At 42.8% G+C, this 16,881-nt stretch overlaps 1 protein-coding gene across 2 annotated transcripts in view; it reads right to left on the bottom strand.

The window, feature by feature from the left end:
• CDH13 (cadherin 13) overlaps positions 1-16,599 on the bottom strand; it is a 445,340-nt gene extending 428,741 nt beyond the window's left edge. The window contains exon 1 of one of the 2 annotated variants that reach the window (XM_059857430.1): positions 16,431-16,599. In XM_059857430.1, the coding sequence (XP_059713413.1) occupies positions 16,431-16,475 (45 nt within the window). In that variant the 5' untranslated portion in view covers positions 16,476-16,599. The remainder of the gene's footprint in view (positions 1-16,430) is intronic. The other variant, XM_059857431.1, reaches the window with a different exon arrangement.
• Positions 16,600-16,881: the final 282 nt, after the last annotated feature.

Genomic DNA, 16,881 nt, shown 5'->3' with positions numbered 1-16,881 from the left:
ACAGGCCATCTGTCTGTCCCCACATTTGCATTACCCTCCACTGCATGGCTCTGTGCAATTCACAAGCAGCTCTGTACTTGGAAGGAGCAGGTGCCCCAGTTAATCCAAATCCCAGGAGACAGAGAGTGTCCAACATCTAAAACTCAGCTCACCTGCTCAGAGCTATGATTTCAGTTATAAACTAACAAAAGCTCATTGCTCAACTTCTCACTCCTCTAAATGCTGGCATCTTTTGACTAATTTAGTCTTCATAGTTTTGCATGTATCAGTTTCTGCCACTCTGCAGCCAGCACGTCAAAAACCCTGCCTGGTCTCCAGCAGTCCATAAAAATCTTACAGTAAATCCTGCAGCTGGAGACATACTGCTGGTACCTTGCTGGGTACACTAGACAGCAAAAAGAAATAAATGGCTGATGTAACAAAGAGCATTAACTTAGTTCCACAGAACATTTAGAGATTTTTTATTATTATTATTATTTTCTGTTTTCTCTTGGTTCATAAAACAATTGAAAACTTTGGAAGTTCTGTGAAAAGCAGAGTTATTTTTCCCTGCCAGAAAAACCAGTTCTAGGGCAAAGATATACTCACAAACTCGAAAAACCTTGGAGACCTGACTGCAGGACAGTCTGTCAGGCAGCAACTGGCCCCTTTAAAGAAGACTGAGTTATTGCTTTATGTTATAATACCTTTTTTCTTTAGTACACCAGAGATTTCTCACTCTTATGTTCCCAAGTCCCTTCCAGAGGCATGCTCATTAGATCTTAGGAATCTCTGAACAGGATAAGCTCAGAGAGGACACAGTCCTGGGTCCCCAGACTGAAGCTGCAATTCTGAGATCTTGACACAGGTCAATGCACAGACAGATGGATTAAGGTTCTTCATTTCCAACATACTTTTCTCTGTTACAAGCATAATGCAGCATTGAACATGTCAGGGACTACTCTTGGTAGCAAAAAAAAAAAACAAACCAAGTTAATGCTTTCCAAAGTGCAGTTACCCACAAGACCACTGTGACATTTCAGGAGTCAAGAGGAGCTATTATTAGCTGTGTCTAAGAATATTGCAAGTTCCCACCCATGGAATCTGTGTGCAATCCTCATTGAACTGGCAGCCTTTGCCTGTTTCACTGCCACATGATTTGAACCAGGCAAGTCTCAAAAAAACTGCCACAACACTGCGTAGCCAGCTTGAAATTACCCTGACTGCTCTAGGGAGATGAGTGATCCCTTTGGAATTGATTTCTGGAACAGCAAACTAATGAATCACTAACAGCTCTAAAGGAGACAGAATGTATTGCAGCACAGCATGTAGTGCTGCAGAGCTGAAGGAAATCTGTTTACACTGCTTCAACAGACTCTTGAAATCAAGACGCTCAACAAGGATGAGGCTGTTAAGAGAGAATTGAGGCTCCAAGTGCTAAAGCTCCAAGTGAAGTTATCCCCACCAGGACCAGCAGCCATTCTTTGATGCCAGGGGTGGGTCTGACCCAAGAACAGATAAGGCACAGCCCAAGGGAGGCCAACCACATGGAAACAGGGCAAGGGATGGAGTAAGAAACAACCCTGCTCTCCTGGGCCTGCTGGAGCCTGTCCTTCAGTGCTAACAGAGATCAGAAATCACTTCTGTCTCTCAAACACACTCAGTGCCAACCTGCCCCCAGCCACAGCAGCCTGGAAACCTTGTCACTATGATTTATGTGAGATTTGCCAATGGGACAGGGTTGAAACCAAACTTTGCATTCAAGCCAAAGGTCAGCCTGATGCACATGGTTGGTGGGATGGGAAAAAAGCACTGCTTTACAGTTCAGATTCCTAGTGAAGCAGCTGTCTGAAAGAAGAAGCTAAAACACAGAAATAATATCAAAGTCCACAGAGTTTAATGGGGTAGGGGAAAACCAAAGCTCAAAAAAAACCACACTTCAAACTAAGGACACTCAAAGCCACAGCTTTGAGTACACTCACTGCCCTGTTTTTTCCCAGCAAAGCTGGTTTGTTACACAAATGTGATGCTTTGGCCAAAAGGCCAGAAGTGTAGTCCCAAAGGTATGCAGAAAAGAGCACAACTTTGAAGGGAACAGTTAGAGCTTCGTCTGAAAAAGACAAATTTTAATTTCAATTCACTAGTGCTGCTTATCCAGTGACTAGTTACATATTTTACAGCAGAGAATTACTAAAGGCAGAATATCAGTTTATCCCTTCCTTTTCTATCCCTCTTTTAAAATCCACAAATTTATACAAAACCCTCCCAGCCCAGCAGCCTTGTTTCAGCACAAAGCCTTGCCAGCAGCACTGAACAAAACCAGAGAGAGCTTTCATTACAGGTGCTAAGGAAGCTGATCAGATAGTTTGTCCATTCACACAAAAATATGGAAAAACAGGCAATTTAAAAGAAAAATGGATTATTACTTAAGCAGAATCCTCAAGATTTGTTGTCAGTGTAATTCATGTAAACACAGCCACAGGAGGTGACTACACAATGAACCAAGAAATAAAGTGGAATAAGGGAAAAATGTTTCTCTCTGCTGCACAAGACTTGACCAGCACATGACAGGCAGCAGGGTAGTACAAATAAATTAAAGATGGACTATCATTAATAGCTAAGAAGCTTCAGACCAAAAAACCATCCAAATTCCACCGCAGTTACTGGAAAGTAGTTTTAGAAATATCAAAAATAGCTGTAGCAATGCCAGATCAGAGCCCTACCCAACTGCTGCATAGTCTTCCCTCCCTTCCCCAAAGAGGTTCAAGATGAAAGTTTAACCTGGTCACCTCATTTAAAACCTGCCCCTGTGCCAGAACCTGGCACACAATTCTGCACACCCTGTACATGTCTGGTTTGAAGGCTGGGACAGATGGACTGTACGTCCCTCATCTGCTTGTAAAGCAAAGGAATGTGCTCACAAATCAACCACAGTTTTACAAGGAACAGAAGGCAGGATCTTCAGTTCCCACCATATTTGGAGCATTATTCAGAGTTGCACATCCTCCCCAGGAGCAGGGATGCCATGGGGAGTGGCAGCATCACAGGGCTGATGTGCCCCAACCACAGTTGTTTCCATGCCCTGCCCTTCCAGGGGGATCCAGTGAGACTGAGCTCTGCAGCCCTGACACCACAGAGAACCCAAGGTGTTTTTCCCTTTTCAAAGCAGCTCACAGCAGTGATACGAGTGAGGTGGCTGCATCCAAGCTATGGCTGCAGCTGGCTGAGGATTTTGGCAGGAAGTTCCTACAGGTGCTCCAGCCTTAGTTTTGTGTCAGTGCTACTGATTTAAAGTGACACTTCCAGGGAAACTTTACACTTGGAATACAGACACCTGCCCACCAGGCAAGTCAGTCAAGACCAGAGTGCCAATTACACAAACATAGCATGCCAGACAGTAAAGATTTTTGGATGCAGCAGACATCAGGCCAGTCCCTGACCTGGGGAAATCAAAGTTGACCTGTACCTCTACATCAATAGCAGACAAACTCACATACAGTGGAACAGGAGGAACAACAGTGGAGCTCAGGCCTGGAGGCCTCTGTGCTCCCCAGGCTCCCAAGGCAGAAATCAGAATGCTGGTCTGCTTGCAGTCATTACACATGTACAAGGAAAAACTGCAAAGTAACTATTTTTCCTATTTTTGTTTTCTATTCAGTGTTTTGAAAGGTCAAATGTATTTGCACTCTGCTGTGTTGCCTTTATCAGTGCTTAAACTCAAGCACTGCCAGATGAATCACGAGTTGTACAAATGCCCCAGAAATACAATGTCAGAAGCAGATCCATTGTACATGAATTGTATGCTCAGTTGTCAGGAGGATTGTTTCTATTTGAAGCATGGAAGAACCTGCAGAAAACTAACAGCTAGTTTGCAAATGTGCCTGAAGCCAGGTTCTCTTCCTTTTAATCTCTTGCTCTTTACTAGCCTCCAAGAGTTGTCAGAAAAATAAGAGAAAAGGGATAAATCTGTGAAATTATATATTAGCAAAAGTGGTAGGAGAGGGGAAGCCACATAATATCTGACAAAACTTCGGAGCATTTCTTCTTCCTAATAGTTGTCCCTTTTCAGCAAGACATCACCCAGCTGTTCCTGGTAGCTGCCTTGCTTCATATTTATTGCTAGAAAACCATAATAGAGTTGTGTACTTCCCCTCTGAGGTTCTCTGACCCTTTCCTACCTTTCCATTTTCTTTGGGTCATACTCACATCCACCAGTAAAGAGTTAAACTCCTGCTGGTGTCACACAGGCACCATGTGCTAAGTCACCTTCCTGATATACCTAGACAGCTTCAGACAATTAAAGAAGTGACATGCAAAGAGTTCCAAAAGAAATTGCAAAGTGCTGTCCTGCAATGAAGGCTGCTTTGGCCTCACAATTTATAGCCAGTTGTCTTCTGTTCTCTCCACTCCCATTCCTTCCCCATCCAATTAGTCAATTAGAGGAAGGGATATCCTACATTTATTTCATCTGTGTGATAACAAGCTTGCCAAAGAATCAGTAGAATGGATTTAATGAATACAACAACGTCAAAGCAGTAAGGATAAATAATAAAGCCCCACCAAAACACAAAATGTAAAAGAGAGGAGAGTTCTGTGGCAGCTAATGAATGCTGGAAATGGATAAAGAGTTTTACAAAGGATTAAATTTCCTGCCTCTCATAAACCAGCATGCTGATATACACGAACATGTATAAAACAGTACCACCATTTCCTGGTGCCAGCAACTTCAGATGTAGATATGAGCAAGAGCTCTGGATATCGGTGTCAGTTTGAGCTCTGAGGCAAGACTGTGCAAATGAAGATGTGGAAATCAGGCAAAATCAGACTGTGCTCCATTCCTGTATACATCTGTTGACTGTATCACAACTACAAAAGGCTGCTTTCCAAATCCTAACAGCTGCAAAGTGACAGAACATTGAATACCATTTTTTCTTTTTCCCTTAGTTTTGCTTTCCCTTCCATTTTTATGCTTTAAGGTTTGCTCTTCTTTCTTGTACTCCTCAGTCAACCAGGGAAAAGGAGAAGAAATTCAGCAGCTATGTCAGCATGTTTATTAACAAATGACTACCCCAGCACTTCTGACTCCAGGAGATCACAAACCTAATACCATTATTGGGGAGGATAAATGAAATTCTCTTTTCCACATGAGCAGAAAGAGCTAAGGGAGAAAGGAATAGGGTGATATGAACATACCAGGAAAAGCACAAGTACTGACATTACAACATTTAGAGTCCCCTACCACATGAGCCAAAGGTTGGAACTTCACACTGCACTAACTCTGGGGAATCTTCAGATTACCCAGTGAAAATACAACCCATGTGAAATGTTAAAGGAAAGCAACTCTTTAAGCATGTCTGGTTCTCTTCATAGTGCAAGAAAACCTCCATCCTCTCCTATCACCAAAAGAAAAACATCTATAAGCACCACAAACAGGGGTGGACTTTCCAGCAGAGCCTGCTGAACCCCATCTAAGTTAAACCATAGTAGTAAAATTATTCACACTAGTAAAAATTATTCACCCTTTCCCCCAAAACTAGGAATTCTGGAGGAAAGTTTGAGTACAAAAACTAAAAGCACTCAGACTATCTGAATTATTTTTACCAGATGGAAGAGAAAATAGAAAAAAGCAATTTGAACAAGGAAATAACAGGAATGCTGATGCTTCCAGTCAGCCTGGAGGTAAGGCAGAGAGAACCATTCACGCTGTGCACGATGGCTTTTTATTCCTACGTATCCCAGCTAGACTCCACAAACACACAGCATGCAGAAATCAGAAGTCAAGAACAAGTTGGAGAAACAATTCAGTTCAGGTTCAACATGAGTTATTGCAGCCAAGCAAGTCAGTTTGTTTTACACAAACTCCTTCACCCACCCCATAATCAATGTTTAGCTCCCATGCACAGCAAGAAACAGGTTCTGTGCTCGTGTGCCTTTGACTCCGGAAGGAGGAAAAGCTTTGAAAATTCTATTATTGGGAAGCAAGTGCAAGACTAAATCCTCATTTCAGAGAGACAAACACACAGGAAGAAGCAACTGTTCCAAAAAATAAGACTTTGTGGATTTGTATGGACTGTTGAAAGCCAGAGTTTCATGTTTTGGGCATGAAACAAATGGTGCATCCTTGTGTCCTAGTGCTCCCAGGAAATCAAACACTGGGGTGCATCTCCCTAACAGTGACACTTTAGGTTGGCAACATCCCACTTCCAGCAGCTAAACCTGGGGGGGGGGAAACAGCCACAACCAGCAGCTCAACCTCCTGCCAGAGCAGCCCAAGATTTTGGCAGCTCTGTCTCCTCCAAAGCAAGGAAAGGAAGGAAGACAGGAACCTCTGACAGTGAGCAGATGGCAGGAGAAATGTTCTGAGACTGTCTCTCCTGTTGCACTGGCAAGAGGCAGAACCTCTGCCCTACCCAAGTAGAGTTGGTTGTGCATTATCTGACCCCATTTTCTACCCTGAACTGCTGTGGTCTGAAATGCCTTGAGTGTAAATAGAACTGCCAGCCTCATCCTCCTCCTCTGCTCCACCTGATCATTGTGCCAGCAGCCATCACAAGCACAAGCTATGAGCAAGCAGTCTCCATTTCCTTATGCCTAAAGAGCTCTGTGCAGCTATGATTATATTTCATCTTATTAGTTTCCTCTCTCTGCAAGTATAGAGATAGGCAGTTCCTTGGCAAATCATAACTAATTACATTCTTGAAAGTTGAGCTGCATTATTAAAATACTACTGGAAACACCACCTTTTGATTGGCCTAAAGAGTGAATTTATTCTGGGCTCCCTCCAATCAGAATTAATCTTTCTGGAGTGGAATGAAGTGTCACCACTGAATCAACACCAGCAGCCCAAGTGACAGCAAGCGACATCATTACTCACCTAAGATAACAGACCTCAAGTCATTGAAACAGGCAGATGTTGGAGGCTGGCTCCCATTTCAGAATAATGCTCCTGTCGTAACTGAGCAGTTATTTTAGGGAAGCAAGGATAAATTCATTACCATTTGTAGGGTGCTCAGCTAGCACAGCAATAGAAGCTGTGTAAGCATCCTGGTACGTGCACAGCAGGAATGCACATGGCACTGACACCACCCATCCTTCACCCAGATAACAAAAGGAGGGGCAATGCAATCAATCCACATCTTCTGGAGACTTGCTCCTGTGTTTTTGTGAGCAGCAGGGCTTTGCTATGGCAAACACACAAAAGTGAAGCTGAGAGATGTGCAAGACCAGAAGTAATTTCCAGAAGAGACAAAATGTCATGATTTATCCCCAGCATCCTTATCTTACTTCCTGGTAACACATGGTATGTGAACTTATCAGCTGCTCTTTTTCCAGATTACAATAATCAATACCCTCACCACACAAAGTACCACATTTCTGCATTGATAACCAAACTGCAGAGATCAACAGTTAGGGAAAGCCATTGGTGACATTTAACAGTGGAGATTGCATTCTTGTTTATTATTTTTAAATAAGACATTGTTGTTTAAAACATTAGAAGAAAACAGTTATTTCAAAACTAGATGTCAGAGGTTTATCCATTCCCAAAAAGCAGATAATGTGGGTGCAAGAAGGTGTGCTCTTTTTACTCCAGGCTTTCCTGACCATCCCTACAGTTTTGTTCCACCAAATAATGACTCTTGCAATGATATCGCCACATTCCACACAGAATCAGGTCCAGAAGCCCCAGTGCAAGACAGAGAATGGATTGAGATTGTTCAAGGCCAGGCTGGACAGGGCTTGGAGCAACTTGGTCTAATGGAAGATGCCCCTGCTCATGGCAGAATGGTTGGAATGAGGTGCTCTTTAAGGTCCCTGCCAACTCAAACCATTTTATGATCCATTATTAAGGAAAGATTACCAAATATGCACCTGACTAGTTTAGTGTTCAGGTCAGAGCTGGGTATTAGTAAATTGACAGGAATATCAATATTCATAAATCAACATTTATAGAGTTCAGAGTCCAGTTAGTTCAGTCTGATCATTAATTATGAAAACAAACATTTCAGAAAACAATAGATTCACTTTGCCTGGCACAAAATACAACCTTCAGGTCGCAAGCTAAAAAATACACCCAGAAACCAAGACAGAATTTTATGTATTGTTCTATTTCCATATCATTCTCATTTGTCTTTACCCACAGGTATTTCATTTTGCATTTCACCTGGATAATAACCAGGACTTCCTGGCACTTGCAAAACCAGTTATCTTGGCAGAAGGTCAAGCTCAACACCTTTTAATTTAGCTGGTTATTTAACTGTACAGATCAACTCAAACCTGCAGCTGAGATATCCATTCTTGCTGCAGAGCACAGTTGGAGCTGCTCAGCTTCCTCTGACAGAATTCTGAAACAATGGATTTGATGGAGAAGGAAATGCCCATCCAATTCTAATGCCTAATTCCATCTCCTTTCACTCAGGGAGCAAAGTACCAGATGCTCTGGATTTCCTGCTTTGTCAACTCCAGAGCAGTGCTATGTTCAGTTCTCACATTTTATTATAGCTGTTTGTTGTCTGATAAAATGCAGTTCCTCAGGGATAGCACAGGGCTGTCTCAAGAGAAGTGTATAAATACACCTTATTTGGCAGCAGAGGAATTCAAAGCAAGAAAGTTTGTCTTTGGGAAATTGCAAGATCGTGGGGACACCATTTCTGGGATTTTCTCTGCTCCCAAGCAGTTACCCACTGCTGAAAATGCAATTATACACAAGAACACTATAACAGGCTAAGGAAACTTTACATCATATTCCCCTGCCTCTATCCTTTCATGCTGTCTCTGCAAGCTGTGGATCATACTCCTATTTCAGGCAGCTGAGATATCTCCCTTTACACAGTGACCCCATGGACAACTGCCAGCTTTTGTTTTACACTTACAGGTTCAAAATCCCCTGCATTTGACTCCAGGACTCTTTACTGACAACTTGCACAGAAGCCCAATTCCAAGTTATGCCAAGAAGATTAAAAGAAAGAGATTGAGTGTCTATAAAGTAGATGAGCCAATTATCAGCATGATAAGTGCTTTGTAACACGTTTGGGGTTTTTTGCTCCATAGCAGTTTGAACAAAACTCAATGTGTCAAGGCTTTTATGGATTGATTTGAAGCAATATAAGCAGTTATCCATGCTCTTTCTACGTGTGCCACAGCTGTGCTCCTGCCCATGTGGCAGCCAGCCATTAATGCAGGGAATCAGGACTCCCTCAGCTGAGTGTCCAGCCAAGTTTGTCAGCCTTGCCTCAGAGCAGGAAAGGAGCTCTCACACCCAGCCCCGGGAAGGGAGAGGGGTAACAAACACACAAACAGAAACAGCTGAGGTGACCTGAGCTTACAGGTACAGATATTTGCAAGTGAGCATCTCCTGTCCTGAATTCCAGTTTTGGGTATAAATATTTCTTTGCATACAGCCATATTAACCGTTCTGTGACATCTTAATGGTCTAGAACCTGAGGTCCTCATCATTTTGAGTCCTTGTTACACACAAATTCCACAAGGTCCATCTGCCATGATTACTCAAAGTCCTAAAAGTCTGCAAACTTTTAGAAACATGCTTGCTGTCTGTACTGTTAACACAGCCTTCATACACATAAGAATTATTTGCTCTTCATTACACACCAGGCTGCAAAGTCCCTGGGAATTAAATATTAACTTTTAGAAATATATACATTGCCATTACTAGTAAGGAATTAAGCATTAGTTGTTCACAGCAAGAGAATTAAATAATTTAGACTGGAATAAATAGCTATTATTAGTGGTTTGCTAGGATTTTTTTATTTATTTAAATGAACATTTTGGGAGTAGACTCTATCAAATGGAGTCTAAGGAATGCTAGGTAATAAAATCTTGTTATTTCAGGGAACTGTGTACGGGTGTCCAATTTTGACACATTTTAAAAGCTTGAAGGTGGATGTTCAGTTTCCTAAGAACAAGGCCCATAAATATACCAAATTAGACATCCATACATGGACATTCAGAGATATCAGAAGTTATTTAAACACCTTAATCAGCTTTTCCAAGTGGTTAGAGATACTGAAAACTGCTGTGTGCTGAAAAGATTCACCCCACTCTTAATACCTCATATTTATTTTAGTCTGTTCATAGCACTGTTCTAACCAGCTCCATCGAACCAAATCTTAAAATCCTTCTTTTTTTCCTCTAGCCAAGAAAATTAATGATGCAAAACAGTAGAATATTGGATAAGATAGAAGCAGAATGAGTTCCCTTCATATGAAACAGCAAGACTTTCAAAGAATTAGATTCTTCCATTTGACAGAGGATACAGTCCACATCGGACACAAAAAAAAATTTAAAAAGCAGTAGTGGGAAAATTTCCAAGACCTCCAAGTAATGAAACAGTGGCTAATAAAGCAAGTCTTATTTCTCTCTCCTCTTTGGCATTTAATATCCTCCTGATTTGTGTACACTAACATTGTATTAGCTGCAGGACACGTGAAATGACAGAAAAACACAGCTTCCCATCTGGGCTGGTCCCTTCCATCTGGTGATTAGGGCAGGGCACAGTGCAACCATATGGCCATGATCAAGAACCCAATAATACCATCCAGAGTTAACTGGGAAATGCAATAGCCCACTTAGTCTCCTAAGGATGATAAATGCCTCTGATTCTGTTTCTCCTCCCCAGTGGACATTGCAGATTTGTCTTTTTGCCTGCACAGATGAACCTCTAGTTAGAATCACAGAATATGTGGAATTGGAAGGGACTCACAAGGATCGAGTCCAACTCCTGGCCCTGCACAGGACCATCCTCCAGAGTCACTCCATGTGCCCAGGAGCATTGGCCAAACTCTCAGGCTCAGTGGTGCAACCACTGCCCTGGGGAACCTATTTCATCCTCTGGGTGAAAAACTTTTCCTAATATCAAATCCAAACCTCCCATGACACAACTTCAGGCCATTCCCTGGGGTCCTGCACTGGTCACACAGAGCAGAGATCAGTGCCTGCTCCTCCTCTTCTCCTCACAAGGCAGTTGTGACTGCAATGAGGCCTCCCCTCAGTCTCCACTTCTCCAGGCTGAACAAACCAAGTGCCCTCAGACACCTCTCACACCTCTTCCCCTCAAGGCCCTTCACAGTCTTCATTGCCCTGCTTTGGACACTCTCTAAGAGTTTAACACCTTTGTTATATTGTGGTGACCAAAACTGCCCTCAGCACTCAAGCTGAGGCCACCCCAGTGGACAGCAGAGCAGAACAATCCCTTCTCAGTTGGCAAGGCTGAGCCTGATGCCCCCAGGACACAGTTGTCCCTGCTGACTGGAATACCAGTGATACACATCAAAACAGTGAATTTTGCCCCTGTAACTGTCCATGAAACAATTAAAAAAACCTGCTAACCTGACCTCTGTCCTGTCAATGCCTGAATGAAGCCTCCATCCTCCAGAAAGGTTTGCTTTGTCACAGGTCCCCAGCCAGCTAATAATTAGTGTTGACTTCATGCTTCTCAGAAGGCTGATTAATCACTTTATCATACTACACTTTTTAAGAAACCCACAGGACTGTCTGTCCCTTACAGGCAGTAATGACACAGGTGGAACCAATTGGCCCTCCAATCTAAACCATCACCAGTGGCCAATGAAGAAACAACCCTTAGGTAAACAAATCCCCATAACACATTTCACACGTTCACAGCAACAGGTGCAGCCAGTAAGATAATAATTGTTTAGAATTCTTTTCTCTCATCTTCTCTTGGCCTTCCCCAGGACAATCCTGAGAAAGTTGTGCCTTTTGCTCTCTGTGGCTAGAGAGCTGCTGCCACAGGTTTGTGCTGTAACAGGAACTCAAACCTGAGTCCAAAATCCTGACACTCAGCACACTGGTGCAACCCAGCAGCTGAAGATTAGAGATGCAGCTCCAGCAGTGATGCAGCAAGAGTGAAACACTGAGAGCTCTGTTCTCTGCCTTGCTTTTACATATTAATAGAATGGGAAGAGCCTGGTTATCTTGCTGCAAACAGGAAGAACAGGAAAGCTGAACTTCACAACTCCTTGAAGGGGCATCCCTGTTGCCATCTAAGTGGTTCTAATAGAACCTTCTGCACTGAGACAGCTTTTAGGAATACCCATTTCTTAGCTGCCAGGTCACTAAAAGCCAAGTCAATAACTCCCAGTGGATCACAGCACAAATATTACACGTGCTAAGAAAACCTTTTTGAAGTTTTGATTCTCAAAAACAGAAAGCAGGACCCAACATATCACCTAAACTACACCTTAGATTGCAGGATTGAGTCTCAGGGGGTACACAAAGTGGGGTTTAATTGCCATAACTGCAGAAGCATTTCCATGTTTTCACCTGTCTGCTGTAACAAACCCCACTTGCTTAGCAGTAGGGGCTGTGGTCAGGTCCTGTGTAAGGATATTTTTAGAGGTTAGAGCTGTAGCCAAAAGCCATTGTAATTCACCAGTGCCAACCTTCCCTCCAAGGTAATATTTGAGAAATGGGACAGCACAACTGCTGGAATGGCTCTGTGTTTTGGGAGACACCATCTTGAGAATGAGATATGCAACTGGAGGATGGTTTTGGACTGCATAGCCAAAAATGATGGCCTGAAACTGTGGGGAGCAAGCATCAGCCTGCTCACAAAGTGCTCATCAGTAGAAATAATTATACAGAGTAATTGACGATTGAGTTTCTGTAACATTTTTTGAGCATTTTTACAACTCTTATATAGCCAAAGAACCACAGGATTTCTCTAGAACTCTCAAATAATAAGACCAACAGGAACATGATAGAACAGAGAGATACTTGGTCAGAATTTGAGCATAATCTGCAATGTTACATCAACACACTTGTGTGAGCAACACTTGTCTTGTTTCCTGAAGCTGTTAAATTTCTTTTGCTTTCAATACCTGGGTGCTGCCTTTCAAGCTGTGCATGGAGCCCTCTTCTGGAGAAATTTGAACAAATAAAAGCTTAAGAATGCAGCAGTGTGAGCTCTGCATTAGGGGAAAGAGTTTGAGGACTAATTTTCTCTATTCACTCTAATGACAAGCTTGTAAAATCTACACATTTTTCCAATTTACTTGGTTGCAACCCAGTGAAATGTGACAGTTATTGTTAAAATTATAAAAAATATCTGAGTTTTTCCTCACCCTGTAAGCCTTACTTACAAATTTTGAGTCATCTCTCTGCTTGAAATGCATAATATAAAATAGGAAGCCTGTGAACAACTTTTGTCTTAAGGCAAATATTTTGTATATAGTTTTCAGAAAATACTCTTTGGGGAAAATGTAAAACACACAGATTTTTAATTCTATCAGATCAGAGTATTCATTTACTGCTTACTGTACCCTGTATAGTGAAGTGCATAAGCTACCAGAGTACATTTAGTTTTTATTGTCAGCTTCAGATCAATAAAGCTGTATATTATAGTTATGCTTTGGAGTTTTAAAGGTGAGTCTGAATTAAAGGATTACTTGAAACATCTCTCTCATTTATTCCAGCTAATGCTCAGTTTTCCTCTTGCTAAAAACAGAACAGTTGGTAGGAGTGTAGACTAAATCTTTGCAAAAGGAAAAATTAATGTATTGCTCACCTGTTTATCTCAGTTTTTGCATACATACTTAATGAGGTGCTTTGATATGAAAAAGTGCTTCTCCATTTTCATCCTTTTAATGCCTCAAAAGGCAAAGTTTTTGTACTTAAAAAACAGTTGAATTAGAGGCAGACCAAGAAAACACAAAACCCAAGTTACTAATTTTAGAAATGGGCTCTTCATTAAAAATAAACCTTTTACACTCTGTGTTCCTATTGACATGAAAAAATTTCCTCAAACTTTTTTTTCTACACTGCAAACTTTGCTATCATTACTTTGAAACTAAGTTATCACTGTCTTCTGCTTCCACAGAAAGATTACTAGATTGCTCCTGCTTAGAAAGAATTCTATCAAACTTGGTCCTTTCTGGTTCCACTAGCATTGCATTATATGAGACATTCTTGCTACTCCAAAGGGAGAAAAAAGGAAAACGTGCAGAAAAAGATCCCCAAATGTGTTACAACCACTACACAAGCAGATGGCTGCATTTGTTTAATATGTTGTTTCTCACATTCTTCTGTTTACTTTTCCTGTCACATAAAAGTTGTGTATGTGGGGTGTCAAAGAGAAAAGCCAAACAGTGTTTCAGTAAATCCCATTTCTTTCCCTAGCATGGCACCCACTCCAATTCATACTTTACCCTGCCAATACTCAACAACCTAGACCTGCAGACAGAATTACATACACTTCCATCTTACAGTCTGACTCATTCCCCAATTCATTAACTCTTAGACATGATCTGGAAAGTAAACTTGGACATGCACTAGCTCACATGGTGGAGAGAGACATGGCCAGATAGAGCTGTACAAGCTGAGAAAGAAGGCAGAGTGCAATTTGAGCAGTTAAGCTGGAAGCAAGGGTGAAGCACCACAAGCTCAGCCCTGCAGTACAGAAGATCTCAGCCCAGCCCGGGGAGAAACTCTGAAGTATCACTGAAAGTCATCAATAAAGACAAGAGGGTGTTTTCAGAATCAGGTGCCTGCAGCTTGTCAGATTTTAAGTAGTCATGAATGTTAAAAAAATACCAGCTATGTTTCATAGGCCCTAGGAGTCCATCCTCTTGTATCACATGCATTTTGCTTTCCTACAAGCAACCACTAAAGAAAATCCCAACTCAAGCTGATTAATTCAGTGGTATGTTACGTTGGAGAAGCTGTACCAAAAAAAAAAAAAAAAAAACAAAAAAAACACAACACCAACTCAAAACAGAGAGAAAGCCAAGCAAAGCAGATGGGAGGTCTCAAAGCCAAGATGAGAGCACCAGTTCAGTACATCCACAGGTTACCCTTCTACTGCCTGAGCCGTCTCTCTCCCCCAGCCCCTCTGCTCCCTGAGCACTGCCTCCCAGTGCCAGCCCAGGCTGGATCTCAGCCCACCTGTGACCGTTTCTCATCTCCAGGAGCCCTTTGGGTTCCCCCAGCCCACGGGACAATGCTCAGCCCTCCCTGGGCAGCAGCTTGGCCACTGTCCTGAGCCAGTCCCGACAGCACCAGAGCCTGCCCTCGGACGCTGCCAGGGAGCCCAGGGCTGGCTGGCAGAGTGGCCCTGGCAGGAACTCTCCATGTGGCACCAGCACACGCTGCTCGGCACCAAACCCATGGCCCAAGGCAGCTGCTTTCATTTGTTCCACTCCTCGGAGCAGGGCTGGTATCCCGAACCCACCCAAATGCCTTTGTGCTTGCTCACTCCCAATCCCAGCCACGGAGCCTCCCGCTGTCCCACAGTTCAGCCACCCACGTCCCTGCCCTGACTCCTGACCAGGTTAAACCAGGACCTGAGCACCCTAACCACGATCCACAGCATGTGGATCACCCTACTGCCTCCTCCTCACACTCCGTGCAGCTGCTCCAGCAATAAAGCTCTCCCAGTGGTGATCCCTCACCGTTTTTCTCCTTTCTGCCCTGTTTGGGATTAGCAACCAAATGTCTGCTGGAGATTGCAGTTACACAAACACGGGGGGTCAAGCTCAGTGTCCCAAGCACTTGTTCGACACTAAACCCCACCAGCCCTCCATGGGTTAACAAAGCCACTCGATTCAAAAGGGAATTAACTTTCATCCCTGCTCGGTGCACAGGATCTCAGCCCACTGACACTAAACACAAGTTTACGGACCCCCTGAGACAAAAGGAGGAAGAATGCACTGAAGCTGGACAAAAACAAAGGATTTCCAACCCTGCTCTGAGCTGCCCAAAAGTGAGCCCTGTGACAGCAGCGAGAGGAAAAGCGAGTGACCAGCCGAGAAGTGAAAGCCCAGCGAGTCCCTGTGCTTTGACAGGCAGCAGCAGCGGGGCTCCGGCAGCTCCGTGTTTTTAAGGCTGGGTGTTTTTTCCTCTGCTTTCTGGCAGAGGGGGATCTATTACATTTAATAAGAGAAAGGCTACACAGCAAGTCACTAACGGAGTGTTACACATCTATCAGGAGAGTACGGCGAAGGGAGCCTTTTGCAAGGTCTGATTTTATTTTTCCTCCATATTCCCCCCCCTCCAATTCTTTTATTTAAAAAAAAAAGGCAATAAATAACGTGAGGTGCCTGTAACAGTCTATAAACCTTACTACCCAGCACAAGGCACAGAGAAAAGAGGCAAATCAAAGTTGCAGCATTTGATATGACAGAAAATATTGCCGCTGCAGCTGCAACCGAGACACTTGAAAGATTCTCCCCACCACCCTTCCTGAAGGGAAACAAAAAAATGCTATATATCACACAGCAAATTGGCTGTAATTGTAAATCAGGGAACTATGAGATCCTGCATTCCTAGCAACTGGCTTAGAGCAGAGATCCTGCATCTTTAAACAGTAATTCGAGCAATGTATAATTACTCAGAAATCAACTGAATTACAAATACTTCCAAATCCAATGTACAAAAGCAGAAAGATGAAAGAAAGCAAGGAAAAAACACACATTTCTTACCTGGGACAGCAGAAAAGACAGAGTAAGTTGAGTTTTGTGCTGCATTTTGCCAGACTAGAAGGTACCAGAGGCTTTTTCATTCATGCACTCGGCTGCACTGAGCATATTTTCACTGTGAAACAGCCTTTGAGAAGAGACTCTGCCTTGAGAGCCAGCCAACTTCCCAAATAGATCAGCAGCATCATCACTAAAGCATTGGATAGAGTCTGATGACCAGAACCAATGGCTTTACAAGGATGATTTCTTCACAAAGCATCCCCATTTTGCATCACACATATTGAGCAAGCACCTCTACAAACACAGCACCTTTAGAAAGCATTTTTGCTTTGGTGTATTTCTGTTTAGTTTCCACCTAACATCATGCTTTACATATCTCAATAGTATTTTCCCTTTTAGAGAATGGAATTGAACAGAGAGAAATAAGAGCAACTCTGAGCACCACTGCAAAGAG

Source organism: Haemorhous mexicanus, chromosome 12 (assembly GCF_027477595.1).
Source record: "Haemorhous mexicanus isolate bHaeMex1 chromosome 12, bHaeMex1.pri, whole genome shotgun sequence".
NCBI classification, from domain to species: Eukaryota; Metazoa; Chordata; class Aves; order Passeriformes; family Fringillidae; genus Haemorhous; species Haemorhous mexicanus.
Note: the sequence above shows the minus strand (reverse complement) of the source record. Positions and strands in the feature narration are given on the sequence as shown.